We start from the raw sequence: 27,985 nt of genomic DNA, 5'->3' as shown, positions 1-27,985 counted from the left end.
GCAGAGAATGTTAATTAAGTATTTAGTACAAGAGAACAGCCTCCTGAAGAAGCACATTCTTAAGGAGAGAGAGGATTTTGCTAGAATTGGACTAAGCCAGTTTGATGTGTGAGTAAAGACATTGAAGAGGAAACTGGAAGAATCTGTTCCACTCCTGTATTGGGAGCATGAAGCCAGTAGAGTGACTTTGAGTCAGTCTTTTATTAGCTTAGGAAGAAGTCATTGGCAAGACATTTCTGAAAATGCTGCCAAGAAAACTCCATGAACTTTCCTGTGTAGTCATTAGAGTCAAGAGTGACTCAGGTACATATTCACATTTACAAAGTTTGCTGAATATTGGTTTTGAGGGCTCTTTGTTGCAGAGCAGACTAGATTTTCTCAGAACCAAATAAAGTCAGATACTAGGCTGATAACTAATACTATTTTAAAGACATGAGAAAGCCTGATTTCCATGGAGATATACAATTAACTATAAGCTCAGGGAGGCCTAAGTATCCATTTAAAATCATTTAAACCAATATTTTAACCAGCAAAGCATATAGGTCACCCCAGGAATTAGGTCAGTCATGAATTTAATATGCAGGAAGCACTTACAATAATGCTCTAAAAATTAGAGTAAACTAGTCATGTACAGCTTAAAGAACAAGCCTGCACATCATATAATAATAGCTAATAAAAGGGTTTTTTTTAAAGGTATGGCAGCTGGGATATAGTTATTGCCACTGCAATTAGCAAAGTGCAAAATTGTGCTTTAAAGTTTATGGGCTTTAGGGGTGACCTACTATTGCTGATTTTTCAAGTAACCAAGGCTTGGAAAGATATAACCAAATATGTAAAGACTTTATTTTGATTAATACTAACAACATTTTCCTAGAGTGAGAAAAAGCCCTTTACAAAACATGATTACTTTAGTTTTATTGTAATAGATAACCTGCTGCTCCTTGCTGGAATAAGAAGCAAGACCTCCAAGAGTTTATCTCAGGCTCACTGGTATTTAAGAAAGGACTGCTACAACATTTTACATATAGAAGGATGGAAAGATGTCAATTATTTAGCCAGTCAGTAACCTGGGATGGGGAATGAAACTCAGAGTTTATCAAAACTTGAACCAACACATTAATATAGAAGTAGAAAAGGGGGAAGAGCACCAGAATGCAAACTTTTCTCACACCTTGTGAATGTGGATTATTGATGAGAGGTGACTTGAAGCATCAGAGTAAATTCATATAGTATTATATTGCTTTCAAAAGGCATCAGTTAGTAGAAACAGCATTCTGTTTCTCCATGGAATGTAGGGAGCTAGAAGCTGCCTTTGAATCAATAAAAACAATGGAGAATCCTGCATGGATGAACAATATATTTTTCTGTAGAAAATTAAGACTAAGACATTGACTGAGCTGTAACTGCTCCTCCTTGAAACTGGCTTGTTTTTCTTCCAGGATGTTATGTTGCTCCAACCTGTTTATGGGTTTTCCACAGAAGTGCCTGACACACATCTTGCTAATTACACTTAATAGGGGCAGAAGAAAATTGGAGGATTCTTATCTCCTTTTCTGTAGATTGAAATAATGATGGATTTGTTCCAGTCTTCAGGGATCTAGAAAAACTCTGTATTATAGAAAGAAAAGCAATCAGAATTTGGGCTCCCATTTTTCCTTTAGCCTTTTTGTATGATTATATCCTTTCAGGCTGCTTTGTCATTTTTTAGTTGTGAGATAAACATGGCTACCTCATCGGGGCCTAGATTGTCAGTGAAGCAGTGATCTAATCAAATTAGACGTTTGGGCACAATACTAAGCAAAAATATCCTGTCTATACTTCAGGGCCTTAGGCAGTAGTAGCTTTCAATGCAAAAGCTGTAGAATTATTTCATTTTATTACCTGGGCAAGCTCTGCCAATTAGTTTTATGAGTCTGTAACCGCACATTCATAGTGAACCAATGTCTTGGTGAGGAATTTGGATTCTTGGGCTTTAGATGAAATTTGAGCATGGTGAGGGACCTTCTGGATTATTGATTAGTATCTCAGAATTATTCAAGATATTCAAAGTGGGCTGTTCACTACAAATAGCATATGGATGATGCCTAAGATTAGGAAATACAAGATGCAAATCTGAAGGACATTCATTTTGGGGAAATTCATATAAGGCAGCCCCCTTCATATGAAAGAAAACAGAAAACTATGAGGAAAAAGGGAACTCTATTAAGCTTGACAAGATGTAATGACTGTATTGTGATTTCATAATTTTTTCCCTTCATTTTATAGTCAAATAATGATTAAATAATTACATTATAAAATGTAATAGAGTAAACAAAGGAAATATTTAATAGAGTAAATCAAGAAACTCTTTGCAAAGAAAGCATCAGGATTTCAAAAAGCACTATGTCAATCAAGTAAATAAAACAGGCTCAGGAAGTGTGCTAACTATAATTTTTATTATTAATAAATGCAATACACAACTGTAAAAAAAATATCTAAAAAGCACTAACTGTTTTTATTTGAAAGAAAAAATAGACACAGATCACCCTTGAGAAGCAAGATCTATGCACATTTCTTAGTCCAATTGTTCCTTCCTCTGAGTGGTCCCAAATATGTTGCTTGTGGTCTGCAGTCCACTTGGGGCAAATAATAATGGAGAAGTCCATGTTGGAACTAGGGTCATATATTAGCCCTTTCTTCAAAATTAAGAGAGAAAGGGAAAGGTAAAATGAGTAAGGGATAATTGGACTCTCCCAATATTCTGTATGAGTATGTGGTCAGGATAAACAACAGATTTATTAAAATAGAAGTGATGAATAGAGTTCATGGAGAACTCTGGACCAAAATTTGTAATGTTATTAAGGACAAAACAATAAACATATTTCACACTAGACTTATCAAAAGAAGAAGAAATGGTTGACAATACAATCTACTGAATCTGAAAGAACAAAAGTGTCAGGGAGATATAAACTAGACACCCAACAAAGAAAGACAAAATACTTTTTTAAAGAAATGAAAGTCAAAGAAAAGTTTTATGCATAGATGGGTACAATCAAAGATAAGATCATTCTACTTGATACAAAGAAGTATTAGAACAAATTTATGAACTATATTGAAAAAAATGCCCAAATCACCAGTGGGTCTCCACTAAATGACAACAGACAATTTGAAAAATGAAATGAAGTGGCTTGCAGAAAATATTGTTCACTGTATTCTAGTATAAGTGTAAATGAAATGCTATGAGTACAGTTTAAAATTTTGTAAGATGATGCTATTAGCATGCTGCTTGCAGGTTTTTTTTAGCAAGTATGAGACTGCCAAAAGACTGGAACAGATCCATCTATATTCCAATAACAAAAAAGAAGGTGTTAAACCAAACACATTTCCATGGATAGTAGAAGAAGAACTTGAGTTCCAAAACTACTTTAAATTTTGTTTACTGATTACAGGTGGTTCTCATTTAATGGTTACCTTTTTTAGTAACTGTTTGCAGTTACAATAGTGATGAAATGACAAAGTTGATTTTATGATCTCACAGGTTTGTAAAGCAAAGGAACGCTGGAGTAAGATCATAAGCACAACTATGAATTCACTTACTGACTGCTTCCCAATTTTGGTCACTAAGTGAGGAATACCTGTACATATTTTTTCCTACTGCATGAATTAGAGCAATTTATGTGTAGTCCTTAAGCACATCAGAGAACCTCATTTCTATTTATATGCTGACTAGAAAGTGAACATTAGAATGACTTAAGGAACAACTAATTGGCTCAAAAGTAGAATAAAGAACCGTGTTAAGATTGCGTACTGTCATCTTATCTACCCAGTTTATATGCAGAACCTATTAATGAGAAATGCTGAACTAGGAGAAACAAAACTTGAATTAATATGGCTAAAAAAAATGTTGTTGATACCACTTGAGTATCTTGAGGTGAAGAAGACTTGAGGAATATCTATTGAAGAAGGACAAAGACCATTGTGATGCTCAGCACAACAAACAAACAAACAGAGATGAGGTTAACAGCAGGTGCCAGCCCAAAGCAGAAAAGTGAAGAAGTATCAGTACACACTTAATCTTCTTGGGCTCAAGAATTCATAACGATAATAAAAATATATATACTTCTTGGAAGTGGGCTGGGCAAACCTAGACAAAATATTAAAGTATAGCTGCTCTGTAGAAAATGGAAGCAGCACCTGTCCATAGAAGCATTACGCATAACTCATATAACGTCATATACAATTTATTCCAAACTTTGAAAAATGTGCACAAATATAAACATACTAGCTTTGATCTTAGGCTTTGATCCTATTAGGAAAACAGTATGTCCTGCCATACTCTGGTTGGCTAGAGTGCAATTCAGAAGAGCTTTTTAGACTTCTTGCAGCTGGGAACTCGAATTTTTTTGGAGGAAAAATAGATGAAATTTTAATTTCACTTCCATCGCTCAGTGTAGTCATAGTATTCTGGAAGGAGAAAATTGCACAAATTATCTTTCTAGCAGAGGAAAGGTGCTTACACTGCCATTGGTCTCACACTTCTCTTTGCTTTCCTCCTATTCTCCATCTCCTTTTTCTAGAGAGAGAATAGTTCTTTAATATCTACAAAAATATCTTTTAAATAAATTCAAATATTATTTAATCAATGTTGGCAATGCAACACCGTGAGCATGAGAAAACTTACAATAGTCCTAGATGCAGCTCTGATCTCTCCCAATAAAACACGATTACAAAAATGTTGTTGAATTATAAATGGTTAAATCATGCAAGACTGCTAAAGGTTAAAATCTCTGTGCTTTCATTGGAAATCTTGCAAGATTTCATAGGAAATGTATAGAATCTGGTGAAATTGGGCCCTTTTAAATTGCTAATACTTTTAAAAATAATGGTTATTTTAAAAAATAGTTACAGCCTTGAGATTTTAAAGTTGTATACCGCCTAAAACGGCCATTAATTGGTGATACAAACTGAGCAGTATTACAGTTTCATTAGGCTTTATTTGACTTTTATAGTTTACATTCATCTAGATCAGTGTAGCTACATCTTAAAGCTGTCAAGTTGAGACTTTGTAGTAAATGGCTGAACTGACATTAAGCCAGTGCTTAAATTAACAGGGGAAAAAGACTCTATAACTCCACCTGCATCAGAAAGTTATGATGGAAATAATGAAATGGATCTGTGTGTGGTCCATCCACTGCATCCTTACCTGAAGCTGGTAGGACATCGGCTGTGACTGTTCCAGTGGCACTTGGGGGTGGGGGCGGGGGTACCACTTGACTAAATAGATAGATAATAAATTAAAATGAAATATTAATATTACAAAGTGGCGGGAAATATCCATGGTTAACTCTCAATACCCATGGGAACTACCTTATACTGATAGTTCTGCTTATTTTAGAAGACACTAGTTTTAAGGTCCTCCCCCTGTTTTGTTTAAAGCAAGTTTCTTCCCTTTTATTAAATTAGCAGAAATTTCATCTGACTTTTTCTTTGAAATGCCTAATAAAATACTAGGAGCCAACTGAAGCTTCTAGTATTGCTGATCTTTTTGTTCTCTGTAAATACAATTGTTTTTCAAGATGTGAAGTAATTGAATAAATTCTACAAGAATAAGCAATAGTAAATATCTGGGATATTTACACATTTAGCAAAAATTTATATGCAGAATACGGGAATACGAACAATAAATAATAGCAGTAGTGCCACAGACAGGGTATTAGTGGTGGTGATTATACAATGCAAGTTTACTTCACTTGGCTTACCATAGGTGAGGAGGTGGAAAGGATGGGTAGTTTTAAATTTCTGGGCATTTATATCTCGGAGGACCTCTCATGGACTATGAATGCTGACATGCTTGTGAAGAAGGCACAGAAGAGGCTGTACTTCCTGAGAATGGTCAGGAAGATAAATCTGTCTCAGCATCTACTTCTGTCCTACTATCGCAGCACCACTGAGAGTGTCCTGACATACGGAATTCTTGCATGATATGGGAGCAGCTCTGTAGCAGACAAAAAAGCTCTACAGAGAATCATTAAAACTGCCCAGAATATCATCGGACTCCAGCTACCAGCCCTGGATGACATCTTCGAATCTCACTGTTTGAGAAAGTTGCATAACATTCTCAGAGACTCTTCCCATCCTGCTTACAATCTTTTTGGACTGTTGCCTTCTGGCAGAAGATACAGAACAATTAAAACTCGGACCACACGTTTTCTGAATAGTTTTTATCCCAGAGCTATAGTTTTAATTTAGTTTAGTTCAACAATGAACTAAAGGGCACCATCAGTGAGCTGTTGGACAGTACTACTTGGTCTCTTGTGTGGATGTTTGGGTGGTTTAGGGATGGAGAATTGTGGTGGGTGGGAGGGTGTTTGGGGATTGTTATGTGTGTTGGACCTGGTCTTTGGGTGTTAAGTGAATTTAGTTGTATGGGTATACTGTGTATACACGTACAATAACAATAAAGTTATTTATTTATTTATCATAATCTAGAGAAAGTCCTGAGTCCAGGTGCATCTTACTTGGCACTTTTTGTGATGACTATTACTATTTTACCACTTGTCTTAGCCTTACATGTTTTATATGCAACATTTTATTTATTTATTTATTATTTATTTATTGAATTTGTATACCACCCTACTCCCGAAGGACTCAGGGTGGTGAACAGCCAAATAAAATACATATAATACAAATGTTAAAAAACCATTAAAATACAATTAAATAATTGGCCCGGAAAACGAAATTTAAAACACCCCAAATTCATAAGACAAATTTAAAATTTAAAAATTTTAAAAATTTTAAAAAACAGTTTAAAAGAGAGGTTAGGCCAGACCGGCCTGCTGGAAGAGAAATGTTTTGATGGCACGGCGGAAAGTGCGCAGGTCCGGGATCCTCCGTATCTCCCGGGGAAGCTCGTTCCAGATGGCGGGTGCCCCACAGAGAAGGCTCTCCCCCTGGGGGCCGCCAGTCGACACTTTTTGGCCAATGGCACCCTGAGGAGCTCCTCTCTATGGGAGCGTACTGGTCAGTGAGAAGCGACTGGTGGCAGAAGGCAGTCTCGTAGATAGCCTGGTCCTAAGCCATGGAGCGCTCTAAAGGTGGTAACCAAAACCTTAAAGCACACCCGGAAGACCACCCGGAGCCAGTGCAGCTCGCGCAGGAGGGGGGGTCACATGGGAGCGCCCTGTCGCTCCCATAACCACCTGCGCAGCAGCATTCTGGATCAGCTGGAGCCTCCAGGTGCTCCTCAAGGGGAGCCCCATGTAGACAGCATTGCAATAGTCCAGGCGGGAAGTGACGAGGGCATGAGTGACCGTATTTAATGAGTCCTGATCCAGAAAGGGACGCAACTGGCGAATCAGGCGAACCTGATAAAACGCTCTCCCGGCCACAGCCGTCAAGTGCTCTTCTAAAGACAGCTGTGAGTCCAGGAGGACCCCCAAGTTGTGAGCCCTCTCCGTGGGGGCCAACGACTCACCCCCAATAGTCAGTGATGGCACCAACTGACTATATCGGGATGTCAGAAACCACAGCCACTTGGTCTTGGATGGGTTGAGCCTGAGTCTGTTCCTCCCCATCCAGATCCGTACAGCCTCCAGGCACCAGGACATCACTTCAAGGGCATCATTGGGGTGGTCCGGGGTGGAGATGTACAGCTGGGTGTCATCAGCGTACTGGTGGTACTTCACCCCGAAACCACGGATGATCTCACCCAGCGGCTTCACATAAATGTTGAACAGAAGGGGTGAGAGGACTGACCCTTGTGGCACCCCACATACAAGGGGCCTTGGGGTTGACCTCTGCCCCCTGCTAACACTGACTGCAACCGGTCGGAGAGGAAGGAGGAGAACCACCTCAACACGGTGCCTCCCACCCCTAACTCTTCCAGCTGGTGCAGCATGATGCCATGGTCGATGGTATCAAAAGCCGCTGAGAGGTCTAATAGGACCAGGACAGAGGAGCAACCCCTGTCCTGAGCCCTCCAGAGATCATCAACCAATGCAACCAATGCCGTTTCCGTGCTGTACCCAGGCCTGAAGCCCGACTGGAATGGATCCAGATAAGCCAATTCATCCAGGTACTGAGGGAGCTGTCGTGCTACCACACTCTCAACAACCTTCGCAACAAAGCGAAGATTGGAGACTGGACGGTAATTAGCCAATACTGCCGGGTCCAGGGAAGGCTTCTTGAGGAGAGGTCTCACCACTGCCTCTTTCAAAGCAGCGGGAAAGACACCCTCACTCAGAGAAGCATTTATAATCCCCTGGAGCCAGCCTCGTGTAACCTCCCAAGGGGCCAGCACCAACCAGGAGGGACACGGGTCCAATAAACCTGTGGCAGCATTCAGTCTACTCAGTATCCTGTCCATGTCTTCAGGAGTCACAGAATCAAACTCTTCCCAGATAATATTCTCAAGACCTGCCTCCATCCTCCCCTCTGAATCTATCCCGTCAGAGTCCAGATGTTCCCGAATCTGAGCAATTTTATCATACAGATACTGTACAAAGTCCTCGGCTCTACCCTCCAAGGGGTCCTCCCATGCTTCCTGAAGGAGCAGGGAGCAGGTCACCCTAAATAGGGCATTTGGATGAATTATGACAATGCATAGTGGAATACTGAAATGAAGCACTTCATTTGATTGTTTATATTCCTTTTCCCATCTGCACAGTTTTGCTCACCCATCATCTTGTCTCCCCGTTGACTGAAGATCTGGGCCCACATGACGAATGATGGGCTGCTGCTGTGTCAAACCTGAAGATTGAGACGGAGGCTTCCATGTTCTGAATGGAAGGGTGTTTGGATAGGGTGCATAATAATGGTGGAATACCATGTCAATCTCATCTTCATCCTCTGTCTGCCAGGGGATAAGGGGTATCTGCTAGAAAGAAAGATTAGGACACTTAAGGCAGTGGTCCTTCTCTCAAGGATCATAAACCCAAAATGGTTTTCCCTGTGGCTGTATTGACATAGTCCTGTTAATAAATTGGTATTTCCTGTTGCAATAGCATGAGGTGAGCAATAAATTGAAGTGAGATGACTCAACAAAACTAAGTCTACCTTTAAGGAATAGTAAAGATCTACTTTTACCTTGACAGGCTAGCAATTTACTACTTCTGAGAGTCTTTCTCTGCTCACCTTCTCCAGCCCCTTCCAATTCTCAGTACTGTTCCTCTCTCCTTCCGACAAATCACAGTTGCCTTGAGTTAGAAATCTGTTTATACTAAAATCTATTAATATTGCTGTTGTGACTGTTTTAGGCAGAAAATCTGGCTGCATTATGTAAAAGAGACTTTGAAAATGTGAGTAGTGAAAATAATAATTTATTATGCATTATAATAGTAATTTTGGGTCATGAAGTTAGCCCTAGATATATTCTGGATCCTGATCAGAAAAAAAACTTCTGAGAATTGACTTGGTGCATCACATTTCTTTATTTCTCCTGTGTGGCTGTCAAGTCAGGGCTTTGAAGCCATTGGCTCTTGAAGGTAGGCCTTGAAGTCATGAGTACTAAAATCACTTTTATTATAAATTATAGTAAGAGAATATTGCAATCTAAACATGCTTTTCTTCTCTCTGCCTTTATCCTAAGAGAACTATGGATGGTCATACCTGAAATGCTTTTTCAAATTCTATAGAGCCGAGGTGGCACAGTGGTTAGAGTGCAGTACTGCAGCTACTTCAGCTGACTGCTAGTTCAGCAGATCAGTGGATCAAATCTCACCGGCTCAAGGTTGACTCAGCCTTCCATCCTTCTGAGGTGGGTAAAATGAGGACCCAGATTGTTGGGGGCAATATGCTATTTAGTATACTGTCTTTGGTGTAAGCCGCCCAGAGTCCTCAGAGAGTGGGCGGCATAGAAATATGAACAATAAAATAAAAATAAATAAAATATTTCTGCTTTGGACTCAGATTTGTCTTGTCTGACTCTTGCCTTGGCTGCAACTCTTCCTCCTGTTCCTCAAAGTTGTTCTCACATCCAATTACACATGCAGAGTCATTCAGTATTTTATCGACTTCAAATGTATTTCAGATGATGTGACATTGCTTCATACATATCTGTTCCTGCCTGTATTCATTAGTAGCTGCATTTCACATGCTGGGCAGCCAATTAGTTTCAAAACAACAAAATCATTACGCATTAGAGATATCTCTTTGTAATAAAAGTAGGCACATTCATTCTCACAACAGATTTAGATTTAAGAATGAAACTTATAAAGTTCTCATTGAAAAATGGCAATCTATTCCATGGTGGCTTCTGGTACGTATGATGTGACATCAAGACACACGTTTTTCTGCTCTCCTGCCCATCAGTTGAAGCCAGTAGAAAGCAAGATAGTTGGCACAGAAATGCCTTTTTTCCAGGGGTGAAATGCTCCCGGTTCGGACTGGATCGCCTGATCAGGTAGCGATGGTGGCGGGTGGTTCGGAGAACTGGTAGCAAAAATCCCTGCGCGTCCCCTCCCACTATGCCCAGCTGAGCTACATGATCATCAGAGGCTTTTTTTTTAACTTTTAAAAGCATTTTTTCTACAACCTCTTCTGAAGAAAAAATGCTTTTAAAAGTAAAAAAAAAGCCTCTAATAATTACGCGGCTCAGCTGGGATCGTCAGAGGCTTTTCAAAGCATTTTTTTCTGCAATCTCTTTTACCACCGAAGAAGTGGTAAAAAAAAATGCTGTGAAAAGTCTCTGATGATCCCAGCTGAGTTGCCTGACCGGCAGAGGCTTTTCAAAGCATTAGAAAAAATGCTTTGAAAAATAAATAAATAAATAAAAAGTTGGCCACGTCCACCCAGTCACATTACCCCCCCAAGTCACGCCCACAGAACCGGTAGTAACAAATTTTACATTTCACCCCTGCTTTTTCCCCTTTTTTCCTGTGTCCTCAGTCGTATGTAAAACCCACCCTAGATCAACAATCTACCTACCTGGTTTGGATTGGATTCAAAGCATGCTGCTGCTGACATAGCCAGATTGTTCATTATGACTTGATGCATCTGGGCATTTTGTATCATCATTAGCTCTATTAAATCTTCCAGAAGTTAAGAATACAATCAATATGCACTGATTTATTTATACATATACACAACAGAAATATCTAACATGAAAGAAGGAATTACAGAACCATTAGAGCAAAGGTGCACAACCTGAACTCATAGCATCACACACAGTCCCACAAGCTATCAGAATTTTCAGATTCCAAGGTTCATGAGAGAAAGTAAAACTTTCCAAATACTAGACTGCAAAAACATATTAATTATATTTAGTTTTAATTAAATACAAGTGAAATGAAATCAAAATTAACATTGCAAATTTTAACATTGCACTTCCATGTGTTCAAAGGCCAAGTCTGATTTTCAGCGTAGGAGAATCTGTGCACTCTTTGCCTATAGAGCTTAATGTTTGAAAATAGTGGCACTTTTAATCCATTAAATTTAATTTGAATAAATCAAATGAAATTACAAAACAAACATGTGGCATAAAAATGAAAATATAGAATATATTCTATATTTATTAGAATATAATAAATTATTGCATTTCAGGCAAACTCAGATTAAAATTGAAACATTTTCAAGTCTCAGTCCATGTTTCCAATCTTTTAATACATCTATTCTCAAAGTAGTTACCCATCTAATCCAGACAACTAAGAAGAAGAAAAGTGGCTGTTACTAGACACATGGCACAAGATTTATAAAGCTGTTTCAAATTATTTTCAAGGGCTATGAATTAGCCACTTATTGTAAGAAATAACAAAGTATTTTGCCATTGCACTCTGCAATGCTCCTCCAGATAATCATGAGCCAATTACATGGCTTTATGTATCATTGGAATCAGTTTTGAGAGAGTGACTGGTACCTACTGACCAATATCTGTAGCATCATGAGCATTTCAAATGTGAACATGAGCATTTCAAATGTGGTAGTGATGTATGTCTGATGGAATTACATGCCTCACATACATTTTGTTGCAATTTCTCATTCTTTCTTTTTTGTTTGTTTGTAATAATTGATATTGACAATAGTCTATTTTATAATTTAAAAAACATCCTCATTATAATAGAGTGGCAGAACTGGAAAGTTATTACTGCAAGATTACCTTGCAAAAGTCAAAGCACCTCTGTAGATTCCTACATCAGTTGAAGACTAGAGAGATTGGCGTCATTTCATAGGTTAAGAAAAATATTTGGATCATGGGTGGATCAAATTTATATCAGAAATATAAAAAGCAACATGCTTGCATTATAAATGAGTATCAGATTTTTTTAAAAAAACATTATTAGAATATATTATCTATTGATATAATAGATTAAAAGAGATTCAAAAATGTAAGGTTTAAAATATTCTGAATTTCTTCAGCTAGTAGTATGGATCGGGGTGGAGTTTTTTTCCAGACTAGTAATACATAGATATGTTCCAAGACAATCAGCTGTTTCTTTTAGGATATCCTCCTTCCACCAATTTCAGTTCTCTAGCGAATTGGTAAACCTGATTTCTTACTTTCTTTGATGTGGCTTGTGCAGCTTGACTGAGGAAGTGTCCATGGCATCTGCTGGAGAATGGTCACTTCTGGCTCTTGAGTAATCTGACAAACAGTGGAAGGAAATTCAGAGAAGACCAGGGGACCTGACTCTTGCCACTTTTTCCTGGATAACGTTCTGCCATTATTGTTCTTTTATACAGATATTATACATGTGATTGAGCTAGATTAAAACTTAAACTAAATACACAGCTAGGCACCCCTGGCTTCTTTCCTCCCAGTGGTATAATTTAGAATGGATGGAATCCAAGTTTTTCTGATGGTTAAACAATTGCAAACAGAAATGTTGGCCTATATACTGTGGATCTCCCAGGAATTTTTTGATAGATCAGAGTGGTCCTTTGCCCTCTCTTACACCAGGATGACTTTTCAGGATCATTCTCTGCAAGGATGCTGTTGCACCTTTCACAATCTCCTTATACTGAAGCTTTATTCAGATTTCTAATCATGGGCAAAACTAAATACTGGGAGATTTAAGGAGTCCATAGAAGGCCCACTTGCTATAAGCCTCTAAGACTAGATTTTCTCCAATATTCCCCAAATAACCTGCTCTAATGCCTACTGATGTCATCCCTTGCTGCCCCTGTTTTTCAAGCCAGCATGTGGGAAAAATTCACAACAATCAGAACAACAGTTTAAGTTAAATACTGATTTAAAGAACATCTGAACAACATACTGAATAAGCAAATTGCCTAATTAAATTAATTAGTTAAGATAATAATGAATAAAATCAACATTTAAAAAATTTAATACAAATTAAAACTGAGACTACAAATGGGTAAACAATGTTTGTATTTCCAAATCCCCCCCTCTGAACTGACCCCTTTAGCTAGCACTGCCCTTCTCTAATCTTCAGTAATTCAGCTGGTTCCCTCTGCTCAAGACACCTTCTTGAATTTGAGCTAGAGACTCCAGATTTTTGTTCTTATTTCTAAGTTGAATTACAGAATTCCTGCTGCATTGCAGGAACCCCCTCAGTTGGACAATTTGGCAGAAGTCTCCTCCTACTGCACCAACAACTTCCCTCTGCGGTGTACAGCATTCAGGAGGAAATTGCATACTTTAGCAGAAGGGAGGCTCCTGCTGCATCAGACAATACATAGTATGCCTGTCAAGCTATCTTTAAACATGATTTAGTGCTCTTTCACTTCACCTAGAAGCTGATGAAAGATGGTGTTGCACCATAAAGCATGATTCCTTCTCCTGTGGCATTGCACAATCCCTTTCCTATGCTTGTCAGCAGTTGGATTAGTTATTTTTAAACACAATTTTGGTGATTTAGAGAAAGAACACTTAGCCCATATTTAAAAATAGCCCACCTAACAGCTGACAGGGTGGTAGAAGTGCTCCTCCAGTTGCACTGCAGAGCCCTTCCCTTCATCCCCATCATTTATTCATTATGTTAATTCCTCTTTCCAAGACTGGAAGACCTAATGAGTTCAATGGGGAAGTATCATTTGGAATAACTACTACAGACTCCCCTATAGCTCACAGCAGAAGGGCTCTGGAGAATGTGGAAGTGCTCAAGGAAAAGAAAGAATGAGGCAGGTCTGAACTATCCCAAAGTGGCCAGTGGCTGCTGATCCAGTCCCAGGTCTGGGAGATACTAATGTAATGATTGGTGAGAGATGTCCACATATATTTACAATTAGAGAAATGTATCAGAAATTTACCTCAACATTAATACAGCTAAGGACAACTTGAAGGCCTCTCAGATATGGGCTACAGATGAAGGCAACGTCGTCATGATGTGGTAGAAAAAAGAAGTCATGTTTCTTCATGAGTAGATGATGGTGATAGTGTGGGATGTGGGTTGCTGCCCAGGTAAAGATGTTAAACAAAGCTAGTTGTCAGACAAAAATCTCTAAGGGCAGTTGGGCATGGCACAACTATTTGCCATCTACCGGTATGTTCTGTCTACACAGGGGTTTTCTATCCTCATTTTCATTTGGCAGAAAGGTGACCAGGTTGGTTTTTCACTGCAAGTGCAAAAGAGGTCTGGGTGATTTAATTAACTTATTAGCACATAAGTGTTTGTATATCTCTATCTACTTCATCAGCTTACCCATATTTTTTGGAGTATAAGACGCACCTTTTTCCCCCCAAAAAAGAGGGTGAAAATCTGGGTGCATCTTTTACTCCGAATGTAGCCCTGCCCAGCTTGTAAAAGGTTTCAGAGGCTGAAAAAAGCATCAGAAACGAAGCTTCAGAAAAGAAGCCCCCAAACAGAGCTTCAGAGGCTTTTTTCCAGAGGCTTTCAGAGGCAGAAAAAAACAGTGTTTTCTGAAATAGAGTTTCAGAAGTTTCAGAGGCAGAAAAAAAAAAAAAAAAAAGCAAGGCATAGAGCTCACAACCAAGGAACCTGTTGCTAAAATTCACCTCTGAGAACAGCTGATTGGGGGCATTCCATGAAGCCAATCTACCTGCCAATCAGCTATTTTCTTATTTTCCTCCCCAAAAAGTAAGGTGTGTCTTATACTCCGCTGCGTCTTATATTCCAAAAAATATGGTAATTAAGGCAGGGCTATTATACCTAACTCCTCCAGCATTGACAGCTGACTATTCCCAGCCTCTGAGGAAGTGGATCTAGATATATTAAGTTTTATGCAGTCATAAATATGCTAGACTTTTAGATGACACAAGAATTCTTGTTATATTTTCATTTTCTGTTCTCCATTTGGGATTCAGGAGGGGTGTTACAATTAGCTATAGCATATAAAATTTATTGCCTCTTCCATTACAATCTAGTCTATCCCACAGACCACACAGAATTTGGTAACCCAGAACTTTTCTTGGTTGGAACTGAATTAAGAAGACGTGTAGGACTAAAAAAGATTCTTCTCTCTGCTGCTCAGAGTGATATACCTTTCAAAATTCCCACCCATTGCAGTGACTTACTGGTTGCTGAATGAGGTAGGCTTGTGGGGAGACAGCACTGTTGCCCCCTGGATCCATAGCAAGGACTCACTGGTCAGTAGAAAATACCAGCAGGAAGAAAGTTGTCAGACTGGTTGCTAAGGGAGCTGTGTTTAAACATACCTAGCATTCCCTTCCTGCATGTTTTTTCCCTCCTTCAGTTTATAATTAGCTTATCATGAGCATTGAGTTTACCCAGCAAATAATCTAATAATCACAGCACTGTCCCAACAGTTAACTCTAAGTCTCAATAATAATTCTAAGTGACTTGATTTTATTTTTAGATTTTTGCCATTCCACTATGCCTGTAAAATACAAATGGATTGGAAGGGTATATTTTCCAGAGAGACTTTGACTTGTTCACCATGTGAAGATAAGGTTGTTTTTTGAGAAATAATATTTGTTAAGGAAAGGTGCCTATCAGTTGTCTGAGTGCAGCAGGTTTTGACTTGATTATCCTTAGGTAGATTTTGGGTGGTCACAAGTGGGGTCTCTGTTGGAAACATCTGGGTATACCACCCAAACATCTAAGCTCCAGTGATGGGTTTCAAAAATTTTTACTATCGGTTCTGTGGGTGTGGCTTGGTGGGCGTGGCATGGCACGGTGGGTATGGCAGTGGAAGGATACTGTAAAATCTCCATTTCCTCCCAATCAGCTGGGACTTGGGAGGCAGAGAATAGATGGGGGCGGGGCCAGTCAGAATTTTTACTACTGGTTTTCCGAACTACTCAAAATTTCTGCTACTGGTTCTCCAGAACTGGTCAGAACCTGCTGAAACCCACCTCTGCTAAGCTCCCTTCCTTTATGAAACTGCTTGTCCCCTCAGAAGTTCTGACTATGTTCATAAAACATGCTCAAAGCAGTTACTGAACTGACCCATCATTGTCTAGGTTTACACAATGCATTAAATCACAGACTGGATTAGCTGGCTGAGTTGATACAACACAGAAAGGAGGGAGAAGGGGAGAAAGGAGGAGGAGGAGGAGGAGGGAGGAGGAGGAGGAGGAGGAGGGGGGGGGGAGAGCTGCTACTAACCAAGAAAACATATCCTGTGAAGACAGTCTCCCAAGATATAGTTGGGAGAACATAGCCCTTGTGTGCTATATGCAGCAGAGGTGGGCTTCAGCAGATTCTGACCAGTTCTGGAGAACTGGTAGTAGAAATTTTGAGTAGTTCGGAGAACTGGTAGTAAAATGTTGACTGGCCCCACCCCCATCTATTCTCTGCCTCCCAAGTCCCAGCTGATAGGGAGGAAATGGGGATTTTTCAATATCCTTCCCCTGAATTGGGGAGGGAATGGAGATTTTACAGTATCCTTCCCCTGCCACGCCCACCATGCCACGCCCACCAAGCCATGCCATGCCCACCATGCCACACCCACAGAACCAGTTATAAAAAAATTTGAAACCCACCACTGATATGCAGCCACAGCAGCTGCTTCTCCTCCTGAGAATAGGTAAACAAATGGCATGAAGTAAAGTGGTGCTAGTGAAGGAAATGAATAATAAATTATTCTTTATAACAGTGTTTAATGTTTTAAAAAGCTATGATGTTCTTACTGTTGGAAACTGACCACAAATTGTACTTAGTAAAGACAGTGTGTTATGACTTGCTAAAAGCTCCCTTGGATACAGGAACCTACGCCTTGGGCAAGACCACTATCAGTAAAAATAAACACTATAAGATAGTTGTTGTTAGGCAGGAAATGTCAAGATGACCCTTTAAAGTGCAAAACAACTTGAAGAATGATTTAGGAGAATAAAGGGGAGTTGGGAAGGATTCTTAGGCGTGGCTTGCATTGTGTAGGAGTATAAAACGTATAGCTTGAAAACTGCTTTTTGCGCTCTTTGAACTCAATCCATTTGGGAAGGGTCTAAAAGCTTGCAACTGCTTTTTATTTTTCTTCATTTTATCTCCAATAAACTTTTGATTATGTGAACTAGACTTGTTTATGAATTGTGAGGATTAAAATATTTGGGTCTTATATTTCACACTATTGTTCTGGATTTTAATCTACCAACTTTGTATTGACTTGTGTGAAGAAAGGCCCATAAAATAGAGCTTCATCTTTCCAGAAAAACTCCTGCTCCACTACAAACCTATTGAGCATCCCATCCCAATGTGGAATTGTTTAATGAGGTCTGATGTCATCAACCTCTTCTGTCGAGACTCTGTTCTAGATACATTAAATGCAAACTTTTCCAATCAAATAAGGTGAGACAGTGTGCATTTCAGAAAAACGAAAATCAGATAAAAAAATGATCTATCATATCGTATAGATCATACGATTTATAATTGTATAGTGATTCCCCTAATTAAGCAGAGTTTTTCTAGGAACTGAAAATATTCTGCAGTGTCAACCAGTAGTTACTACATTGGTACAAGTTAGGGAAGTATTGCTAATCAGCTGAAAAAAATAAGCTTAGGCAGAACAAGGAGGTTAAGTGAATAGACTATGACCAGGAGTGACACCGTTCATGGCTTGAGGGCTTGTTGCACAACAGTCATAGAATTGGGAGGCTACATAATGTTATGGCATAAATTCAATTAAATCCCATTTTTTGCTTTTATGATCTGTTCATTGTGAGATTTTTGTCCCTTCCACATGTACCAACCTGTGAATCTATTCTTTGCCTCAAAAAGACCATATTTCTTCCATCTCATTTTACAGAAGTGTAGCTGAGGAAGATTTTCTGAGTTTTGCTTTGTTTCTTCTGTTCTAAATTAACCTGTCTCCTAATAAGGTTATTCTTCTCACTAAGGAAAAGCTGGCTGTCTGATTAAGTGGATTGATGGATAGGCAGACAGAGGGATAGACCTAAAGTCTGATACTCCATGGGGAAAAAAATTTCAGCTTGGAAGAGTAGAAAGATTTACAGGCAAAATAAATTAGAATCAAGATCTGCAATTTGTTCTGTTATTCAAAACAGACAGAATTAAAGGTATGCAGGATAATTTTGTACTCAATTTGGGGAACTCCATAGGACAGTGATGGCTAACCTTTTTGCTGTCGCATGCCAAAAGTGGGGGGGGAGTGTGGTGGGGGGATCGCACACGTGCGTGCCCATACCCATAATTTAAGGCACCCTATCCCCATGCATGGATGCGTGCTCCCCCTGCTTTTGGCACGTGATGGCCTGGTGGGCCTGGTAGGCGTATTTTTTGCCTCTAGAAAGCCTCTGGAGCCTGGGGAGGATGAAAATGGCCTCCCCCCCTCCAGAGGCCCTCCAGAGGCCGGAAATGGCTCATTTCCCAACTTCCGGTGGGACCGGAAGGCCCGTTTTTTTGCCCTCCCCAGGCTCCAGAGGCTTTCTAGGAGCCTGGGGAGGGCGAAAATGGCCTTCTCCCCCCCCCCGAGGCCATCCGGAGGCCAGAAATGGCCCATTTCCTGACTTCTGGTGGGCCCGAAAGACCTGAAAATCAGTTGGAATCCAACTCATGTGCATTGGAGCTGACTAGGGCAATGCTCCCGTGCCCACACATATGGCTCCATGTGCCACTTGTGGCACGCATGCCATTGGTTTGCCATCAAGGCCATAGGAGAATGGGTAAAGCATATCCTTTTCCAACAAGCTTGCTGGTCATGGAATGATCTATGTTGAAAATACAAGAGATATGGGTCACACTCATATCAAATGTATTAGCCGATGGTGGCAAGAGTTTGTACTAGGTTTCTAAGGAGTTTCTAGGTTAGAGATCATAATTTATATGTAGAATAGCAGGAATATTCTTGGTGAATATTAATAAAATATGTCCCAATTTACTGGCATTATCTTCACTATTATCAGGAATGCTTCCTGTGTCATGTTTTTAGGCTGTGTCATGACTCAACCTTATCTAAAATATGTTACTTGAAAATCATTAAATATCAAAGTCATGATGAATGGCAAAGTCGGTATCTATAGGCTTATCTGTTGGCAAAACTGGTGTCAGAATTCCAATGGATGGCCTAATTAAATAATGAGCCTCGAGCCAAGCTTCAAAAGAAATCTGTAATTGGACACATGGAAGATTGTAATGTGGAATGTAAAAGAAGAAAATAGTAAAGAGTGTGCAAATGAAATGAACCTATTTTTGTCTACAAAACAAAGATAACTGGAAAATATGTAATTGCTTTGAAGAAAGATAGTCTAATCATATGGACTAGAATTGATTAATGCACACAGAGAAGAGAAGGTAGAGGTTTAATTATAAGTGAAGAGACTGACATTCATGTCAGAAAGCATGAACTGATATCTTTTAAATTGTTGTGGGTTCAGAATGAAACAAGAATGCATTAGTTGGTGATAATTTGCATATTGTAGTAGTATATTCCCATGAGTAGTGCTAATGGAAGTACTAAAGATGAGTTTTGGGAAAATGTGTGCAACTTTTTAAACAAATGCTATGTAGGGGAGTGACATGAATGGGTGGGAGAGGTCAAGGCAGCTGTGTGCAGATTGACTGGGCCATTTGAAAATCAATGAATAAGTAAGAATAGTGACTGTGTGATGGATATCTGCTTAGAAAAAGTTATGCTCATTTCAAAAAGCATTTGTTTCTTCATGAGTACACATGGAAAAGGAATGATTTGAAGAACATGATTAATTTGATCGGTTATGATGAAACTCAAGAGAATTAATGAAGGATATAAAAGTGATAAGAGATTCTGAATTACTTGGTAGTGTTAAAAGTAGTTATGGGGGAAATCATACATAAAAGAAAATGAAGAAGTGAAAACAGTTTGAATGCAGCTGAATGCAAATAATCTTCCAACAATAAAAATAGAAAATGGGCACAATGGATGTGGGAGCAGCTTGAAATAGATGATGAAAATGGAATCGGAAAACATATGTGGAATATATATGGAAAAAATAAATGGGATGCAAGGAAGGAGAAGCTTAGGTTGGAGGGAATTAAAAAGAGAGGACAAATATTAAAAAACAAAACAAAAGGCAATAGGTAAATCAACAACAATTAAGAGCCTTGGTAGCATAGTGGACTAATGCACTGTTATTAACATCTGCTGCTTGCAATTACTGCAAGTTCAAATCTCACCAGGCTCAAGGTTGACTCAGCCTTCCATCCTTTCAAAGGTAGGTGAAATGAGGACCCAGACTGTGGGGGCAATAAGCTGACTTTGTATAAATATACAAAAGGATGAAGGCTATTGCTTAACGCATTGTAAGCCGCCCTGAGTCTCCGGAGAAGGGCGGCATATAAATTAAAGCAAAAACAAAACAAAACAAAAACAAAAAACAGGCATGGTGGAGGCAAAGATGCTTTGCAAGAATAGAAGGAATGAATGAGCATAGGGTGCTATTGTGTGTGTGTATGTGTGTGTGTGTTTTATAGTCTTATTTTTGAGTAAATGTGCCAAAGATTACAATAACCATACATTGGAAAGTTCATATCGCTTAATTTACTGTAGAAATATCTAGAGACATACCAATTTATTTTTAATTTTTGAGAGATTCAGTAAAGATCCTATAGATTGCAACTTAATAAGTGGAAATGATGCTATACATTAAGAGGAGGAAAAAGTGGGATTTTGTTTGGATAGAGGTTTACTTAGCACCCAGGAGATCAATAGGCCTCTGCCGAATAAACAAAACAAAACAAAACAAAACAAAACAAAACAAAGCTAAACTAAGCTAAACTAAGCTAAGCTAAACTAAGCTAAGCTAAGCTAAGCTAAGCTAAACTAAACTAAACTAAACTAAACTAAACTAAACTAAACTAAACTAAATAAAATAATAAAATATTCTGATATCCTGGCTGGTGGGACATTTGATAAAGGAAGGCAGAATGAAACATATCCTTTCTGAAGAACAGTTGGTGGTTATTATCCTGTTATTAGGTAAAACATTTTCCTGCTGGCTGGGAGAGGAAGCGAAGATGGAAAATCCAATAGCTGTTGTCTTGAAACTATTGCACATCACAACTGTAAGGGTAGTGTTACTCCCTGGGCTACTAAGGGTGTACACTACTCCTCCTGGCATAATAAAGGTCAATAATGGAGATGGAACAGTTTAGGGCAAAATTTCTGTTCTTGATTGGTCAAGGGACATACATAAAAAAGGCAGAGCTTCCACTGCACTGATCCCTATTCTCTTGAGTTTCTTGACCATATCTGGTGAACACCTCTGCTCCAATTCAAGAAAATTTAACATTGCCATGAGAAAATATTCTAAGTTATTTTAAAGTTCTTCTCTCAGTTTTTCATTAAATGAAAAGTTATTCTCAATAGAAATATATGTAGGGCTTGCAGAACAGGTATATCTCAAAATGCAGGATTTTGCATTAATGTCTCTGATGGATTAATTTAGCTTTTATTTAAATATCAGGTTGTGAAGCTCTCTTCTAAAAGGGGATTATTGGTTGTGGAACAATCTTGTCATATATTTCACCTGTCACTTGAAAAGAGCTTGCTGAATCCAATTTTCATTTTTCCAGTTTTGAAGCTGCAGTTTTAACCCCAATGACTCTTAGTCCTACTTTTATAGTTTTATGATTGTAGCTTTTTTTGTATTTATTTATTTATTAGACTTGTAATATATAAAGCTAGTGAATATAAAACCCATGGCTGTTTGTAATGTAAATTAACTCAAATACATTTTTAATGAAAGTGAGCAAGTTGGATCAGAAATAGATGGCCCTAGGCAGTGGTGAAATCATCCGCAGTTTGCCACCAGTTTGCTGCCCATGCTTGTGTGGTGTGCGGCAAACGCGCGCTGCATGTGCACGCATGCACAGTGTGCACCAAACGCAAGCTGCACATGGAAAAAGGAGGCTTAAGAAGGTAAGTAGAACAGCGAGGGGGGGAACAGCTGTGCTGTGCAATTTATATTCGCTAGAAAGCAGGAAATGTGAACCTGTAGCATTTCACCTCTGGTCAGGGGTGGGTTCTAAATCTTTTTACTACTGGTTCTGTGGGCGTGGCTTATTTTGTGGGCGTGGCTTGATGGTCATGTGACAATTCTTTAGGATTTAGCAGAGGTACTGGTCTACCAGGCTTTTAACTGCTTGCAGAGCTGTACCATCTACTCATTTGTTTTTGGAGGCACTGGTCTACTCATTTGTTTTTGGAGGCACTGGTCTACCCATTTATTTTTGCAGGCACTGGTTTATTCATTCATTTTTGCAGGCACTGGTCTACCCATTTATTTTTGCAGGCACCGATCTACTCATTTGTTTTCTTTTAACACTGATCAGCTGTAGGGTGGCCCTTTGAAGCCCCGCGGCAAGAGTTTAAACAGTTTTTTCCCTCTAGCTGATCAGCTGGGACTCAGGAGGCAGCAATAGATTGGGGGTGGGACCAAATAAAAGGTAAGAATAATGCAGGGGAGGCAGTGGGGCAGTGGGGGGGCAGAATTGGTTCGGTGGCGTCATATCATCACCGCTACCGGCTCGGCGGAACTGCCCCTGGTCCTAGGATTCCAGAGTTGGGAGACAATCTTGCCATTCAGTCCAAAGAAGCGGTGGGGGAGCAGGAAGAGAACCAGGTGATCCACAGCAGGCTGGCTGGTAATGATGTACGTGTCAAGTTCAAAAGGGAAACAACAAGGTTTCAAAATCAAGAACTTCAGTCCAGCCCCATATTGCGTGTCTGCCTTTTTTATCTCTCCCAGGGCACCACTTAGTACTTCGTGGGGCTTTTGAACCTAAAAATTTGCAGGCGTAGGCTTCTCTATGTGATTGATGAGCTTGATCTTTGGCTTCTGACATATTATGCATCAACAAAGTGGCACTGCCTCTGTCAGTGATGTTGAGTGATCCTCCTGCTGCCCACACCAGGTTTAGCGGAGAAAGGGTTGCTTTAACAAACTGAAGTCCAGGCAAAATGCAAACCGATAGCTACAGTATTTGGAGGAGCATCACTGGACCCTGGAATTAGTTTGTCTCTTTTTTAAATTCAATTTGAACACAAATGATCACCATCAAAATAATGATTGAATGGAGAAATTTAGGTGGACAATGATGATTGACTAGAGAAGTGAATTCAGGTCCATCTTAATTCAAGCCTGACATGTTTTCCAATACACATCACTCGCTAATACCCCACAATACAGTTTCGTCCAGATAACTAGCTTCAGGAGATACAGTAGATTGGGTAAGGGACGACTGGCTCAAGGCTCAAGGTCAACTGACAGCAAGTGTTTTCTTTTTTCTTTTTGTCCAATGGAGGACTTAAACTTGTGGTTCTCTGATCCAATATTATCTGTTCATGAGAGTCTTTTGGCTAGCTCCTTCCTTTCCTTCAGAAGTTAGGAATTGGTTGTCCAAATATTGCTAGACTACTACTGTACTCACAATTTTTAGTCAGCTTGACCAAGACTTGTAAATAATAGTTCTACAATGAGGACCTATCCATGCTGAGAAGAAGGAGGAGAAGGAAAAAAACAGAAGAAAACAGCTTTCTAATCTTCTGGAGAAACTAATTTTATTATTCCCAGAATCTTGAAGAAAAAGCAGATCCCTGCATCCCATATCAAGGTGACTTAACTGTTCAAATTCAAGTCACCAGGTGCTGATTCTCTTCCTAGAAGAAAAACTATCCACACAGTAAGAAGCCAGGGGATAAGGAAAGGGCTGCAGACAATTGCAGAAATAAAAAGAGGATGCCAAATGCAATTATCAAATTACGCAGCCAAATACAAGTTGTTCTCAGCCACCAGGAGGAGCTGTTAGCCTTAATTCTCAGCTACAATACTTTTTTGTCTTTTTTTAAAATAAATAAATTCCAAGTTGGCATTATTTGGTGATTTGCCTGCCTGACTTTTCAAGCATATTGAGGGAAAAAAGGGGGAGTGAATGTGCTCACTGGGAATGGAAGGCTGATGTTTGGAGTGGGAAGAAAAAAATTGAAAGCGGCAGCTAATAGAAGAGGATAATGCAGACAAGGAAGAAAGGAGGAAAAGAAGAAATAGAGCGGCTTGGACTGAAACAAGTATTTATTATATATCCTAGTTCTGTATTACAACTTATTTACCCAGGTGCTGGAGGAACCATCTTCTGGAAAGCATATGGCACTTGGAAATGGCATATGATTCTACAGAGTCCTTAATCTGGTCCAACTGATGTCTACTTTTATATCTGCTGAATCTGCTGAGATTTATGTTTGTAAATCACTTTTTACTATATGAAGACATGGGACACAGAAATATGCTAAATAGTTGCATTCTTCCATTTTGCAAAGCACTTAACATTTAAAGCTTCTATAGTTTAGGCTGAGAAAAGTGGCTGGCTCAAAACGAAATAGTGAGTTTCATTTCCTAGCAGAGATTTTGAATTCAGCTTCAAGTCAAAATTGTACCTATTACACTATCATTCCCCAATTTAGGCCCCTAAATATTTGTTGGAATCTTTCTTTCTTTCTTCTCTTTCTTTTTTTTTCTATCTTTCTTTCTTTCCTTTCTTTCTTTGTTTGTTTGTTTGTTTGTTTATCTCATATGCCACTCATCTCACCTGAAGGTGACAGTAGGTGGCTTACAAATAGAATTGTTATTAATCATAACCTGGAATTTTAGGGATAATAACAGATGTAATTTTGCACATCTGCAGAATGTTGGGATAGGGGAATCTGATGCTGATGTTGATCCAAATCTTGCAGTAACACGGTTACCATGGACACAAAAAGATTTTTTTTTTGTAATGGTACTGCACATATGGCAACCTAGGCAATTGAGATGAGTAGTACTTGGTTTAGTACGTGACATGTCATGACATTTTTGATGACACACTAGGCTTCCAAAATCTGTGGAAGTTGTGTGAGAAGGTCTTGTTTTGTGGGGCCTCTGAGGCTTCTGAAAATCATGCAAGTGTCTTCTCATGTGATTTTCTAAAGTTTCAGAGGCTCCTTGAGAACAGAGCTTTCATGTGCGACTCGCATGGAATCCAGAGAGGAGAGTCTGAGACGGAGTCTGGAGAGGTCCCTTTTGATCAGGGTGTGACATGCCAGCAGAGTCAAGGTAGGCGTTTTCTGAATTTTTAATATGGTGAGCTCAAACATTTGGCTTAACAAGTTACACAAACAGCCATTGGCTTCCAACTGCTTCAAATATGAAGTTGATTTCAAGTGGCCTTCCTTACTTAATGCTAATTTGCAGGCTAGGAATGTTTATGTAAAGTTCTGCAATCAGTTTGACAATCAGGAATCAATTTCACCCACTAGTTACAGGTAGTCCTCAACTTACAGCCATTGTTTATTGACCAAAGTTACAATGCCACAAAAAAAAAAAAAAGTGATGGTGCTTGCACTTTCAACTGGCATCCCCATGGCCATGTGATCAAAATTTGGATGCTTGGCAATCAGCATCTATCTATACCAGTGTCCTGGGGGAGTCACTAGATCATGATTTGTGACCATCTCAGTCAGTTTCCCACAACAACCTCAGAAGCTGGATTCACTTAAAGGCCCTGTGATTCAATTAACAACCCCGGTAAACAGTTATTCAATCAGACACAGCTCACTTAACAATCACTTTACTTAGCAACAAAATTCTGGTTGCAATTGTAATTTTAAGTTGAGGACTAGTATTTGCTTCCCATTGCTTCTGCTGCATCCCCTTTGCCCATAGAGGGCTACCGAATTGATCTAAATAACATAAACCAAACAGATTTTTCCTCCAAACATTGCTGGCAAACTCCCAGCTTACAAACAATGAAAAGGCTTTTTTTTTTTTAAATATTCTATTCTGGCAGTGGATAGTTATTGTAAGGCAAACTCTTGGGACTCCAGCTGGAGAATCACAGATGTTGCAGAGGCAGGAAATCTGCAGCCTACAAGATGTTAGTAAAATCCAATTTCCATTATATATGCCCACTGTTGAATGCTAAGAATCATAATCAACATTCTAATTCTTTCATTCTTTTTATTGCCAAAGAAATGTGTGTGGATCTGCCTTGCACATGTTTGGGAAAAAAAAAATCTCAACAGGAATAGATCTCTGTAGTGTTGATTAATTCAACCCTCTCCCCAGAATTACAATTCTTGCATATGGCTCATAACGTAGCTGGAGAGTTACTTTGTCCTTCCTGAAAACAAAAAATTCTCTAGAGATAAAGAAAAATGTCCTTGAATGCATTGAAATAGTGACAGATCCTAGTGTTGAAAAGGGACAGAAGATTAATCCAGTCCCAGTGCAACTTTGCTCAGTTTACAGGATCCTATTCATCAGTGTCACAAAGAAGTGAACAGATTAGTTGGACCTCACAGCTCTTTCCTAAATCCAAAGCCTGTTTGACAGATCTCTTAGCTCAGCTGGAGAAAATGCAGTTTTATAAGAAATCAGGTATGAAAATGCATAAAAAGGGCCTCCCTGAGATGAAGCAGTCCCTTCAGGTACCACATTGAGAGAGAGAGCAGAGCAGGTGGACAATGTGTTCCTTAGCCCATAATTTACCAAACCTTCTGCTTGAAAGCATCTTTTGGATTGCATATGATATTGTCAGGAAAAAATGGTGCCACATCTCTTTAATTCACTATGGATGCTGGAGACAAGGATTTGTATTTTGAAGCCAAATGCTTTTCTTGTTGTATTTTTAGGACTGGATGGCCCAAACATTAGTCTAGGATTGTAAACTAGACTAACATCCCAGAAGAAGGGAATGATAAACCATTTCTACATTGTTCCTGAGCAAACCTCATCAGTATGACCACACAGCCAATAAGAGTTAAACTCGATTTAAAGGAGGGTTCATCTTTTTATTGTTTTGATGGATTGCACTGCTGTCTGAGAGCCACTGACACAGATCAGCTTAAAACCACAACAATCATGTTAAGATACATAGTTGCATCAAATATGCAATGAATTGTTTTAAGAGGAAAATCTTGTTTCTAATTCAACAGAACAGCAAAGAGCTCCCACTGCTTTGTAATACTTCTTCTCGAAATACAAATTCTCTAAACCAAAAGATCTGCGATAAACCTCAATATAAATATTTACTGCAAATTACAATATTATTATCTATGCTTATTACGATTTTCTCTCTCCCTCTTTTTTACTTTTGCTGAATTTCATCTTGAAATATTTTACATGCAGCCTACTCTTGTTTATATCGGGTAGTGGTGAACAACTTTTGCAAACCCTGCCTCCCCAGCATTTGCGACCAGATGGCCAAGGGTAGGCCTGGCATTGCAGCTTCCTTCTCCAAAAGACAAAGCAGGAGCAATGGAAAACAAGCATTCATTTCATTTTGCCTCTGCTTTGTTTTATAAGATTTTGTTTTCTTTCTTTATTTTTTTTCATCAGCAGTTTCTAGTATTCAACAAGAATTTGTCTTCATGGTTTTTAAAGCGAGCCATGCATCATAGAAATGCTTGGGGTTAAGAACATGGCAGTAAAGCAGGTAAAGCAAAAAAACAACAACAACTCTTGAGCTTTTCTGCTATATGATTCTGAAGGTGACACCAGTTCCTTTAGGGGGCAATACATGTCTATGAAAGAACATTCAGAATACACCCTGCCTATTTCTATTTTCCCCATTCTTCGCTTAAAAACTCATTATTTGATTAAACATTTGGCCATCTCTAATCACGGTGTTTTATGTTTTTCTAATTTACTTTCCAAGAATGG

General features: G+C 39.1%; 1 protein-coding gene and 1 long non-coding RNA gene across 5 annotated transcripts; one reads left to right on the top strand and one right to left on the bottom strand.

Moving 5' to 3' along the window:
* Positions 1-813: 813 nt before the first annotated feature.
* Positions 814-15,520, bottom strand: PRR29 (proline rich 29). 4 transcript variants are annotated; one of them, XR_015733811.1, is made up of 7 exons: positions 14,185-15,031; positions 12,472-12,556; positions 10,903-11,006; positions 8,655-8,854; positions 5,183-5,253; positions 4,262-4,443; positions 814-1,608 (listed from the first exon to the last, which is right to left on the bottom strand). XR_015733811.1 is itself a non-coding variant. In XM_087892134.1 (6 exons), exons 1-6 carry the CDS (start codon positions 15,464-15,466, stop codon positions 4,412-4,414), a joined length of 549 nt encoding a protein of 182 aa, XP_087748260.1. In that variant the 5' UTR covers positions 15,467-15,520; the 3' UTR covers positions 2,417-4,411. The 4 variants fall into 4 exon arrangements, 3 of the variants coding, with proteins under 3 accessions (XP_087748260.1, XP_087748259.1, XP_087748258.1); XM_087892134.1 differs by lacking the exons at positions 814-1,608; positions 14,185-15,031 and adding an exon at positions 15,410-15,520 and having other exon boundaries at positions 2,417-4,443; XM_087892133.1 differs by lacking the exon at positions 814-1,608 and having other exon boundaries at positions 2,417-4,443; positions 8,655-8,851; positions 14,185-15,040.
* Positions 15,521-22,701: 7,181 nt separating this feature from the next.
* On the top strand, positions 22,702-27,383 carry LOC148114085 (uncharacterized). Its single transcript, XR_015733812.1, has 2 exons — positions 22,702-25,378; positions 26,956-27,383. It is a non-coding gene; the product is annotated as an uncharacterized LOC148114085 (long non-coding RNA).
* Positions 27,384-27,985: the final 602 nt, after the last annotated feature.

This window comes from Pantherophis guttatus, chromosome 4, assembly GCF_059756535.1.
Source record: "Pantherophis guttatus breed Tessera chromosome 4, ASM5975653v1, whole genome shotgun sequence".
Taxonomy (NCBI): domain Eukaryota; kingdom Metazoa; phylum Chordata; class Lepidosauria; order Squamata; family Colubridae; genus Pantherophis; species Pantherophis guttatus.
Note: the sequence above shows the minus strand (reverse complement) of the source record. Positions and strands in the feature narration are given on the sequence as shown.

Coding starts and splice junctions, on each gene's coding strand:
- PRR29 (XM_087892132.1), bottom strand. CDS start 14,292: ATGAAGAAACATGACTTCTTTTTTCTACCACATCATGACGACGTTGCC. Junction 5,254..8,654: donor ACGGGGAGACAAGATGATGG/GTGAGCAAAACT, acceptor CTATCTATTTAG/TCAAGTGGTACCCCCGCCCC. Junction 4,444..5,182: donor CGATGTCCTACCAGCTTCAG/GTAAGGATGCAG, acceptor TTCTCCTTCCAG/AATACTATGACTACACTGAG.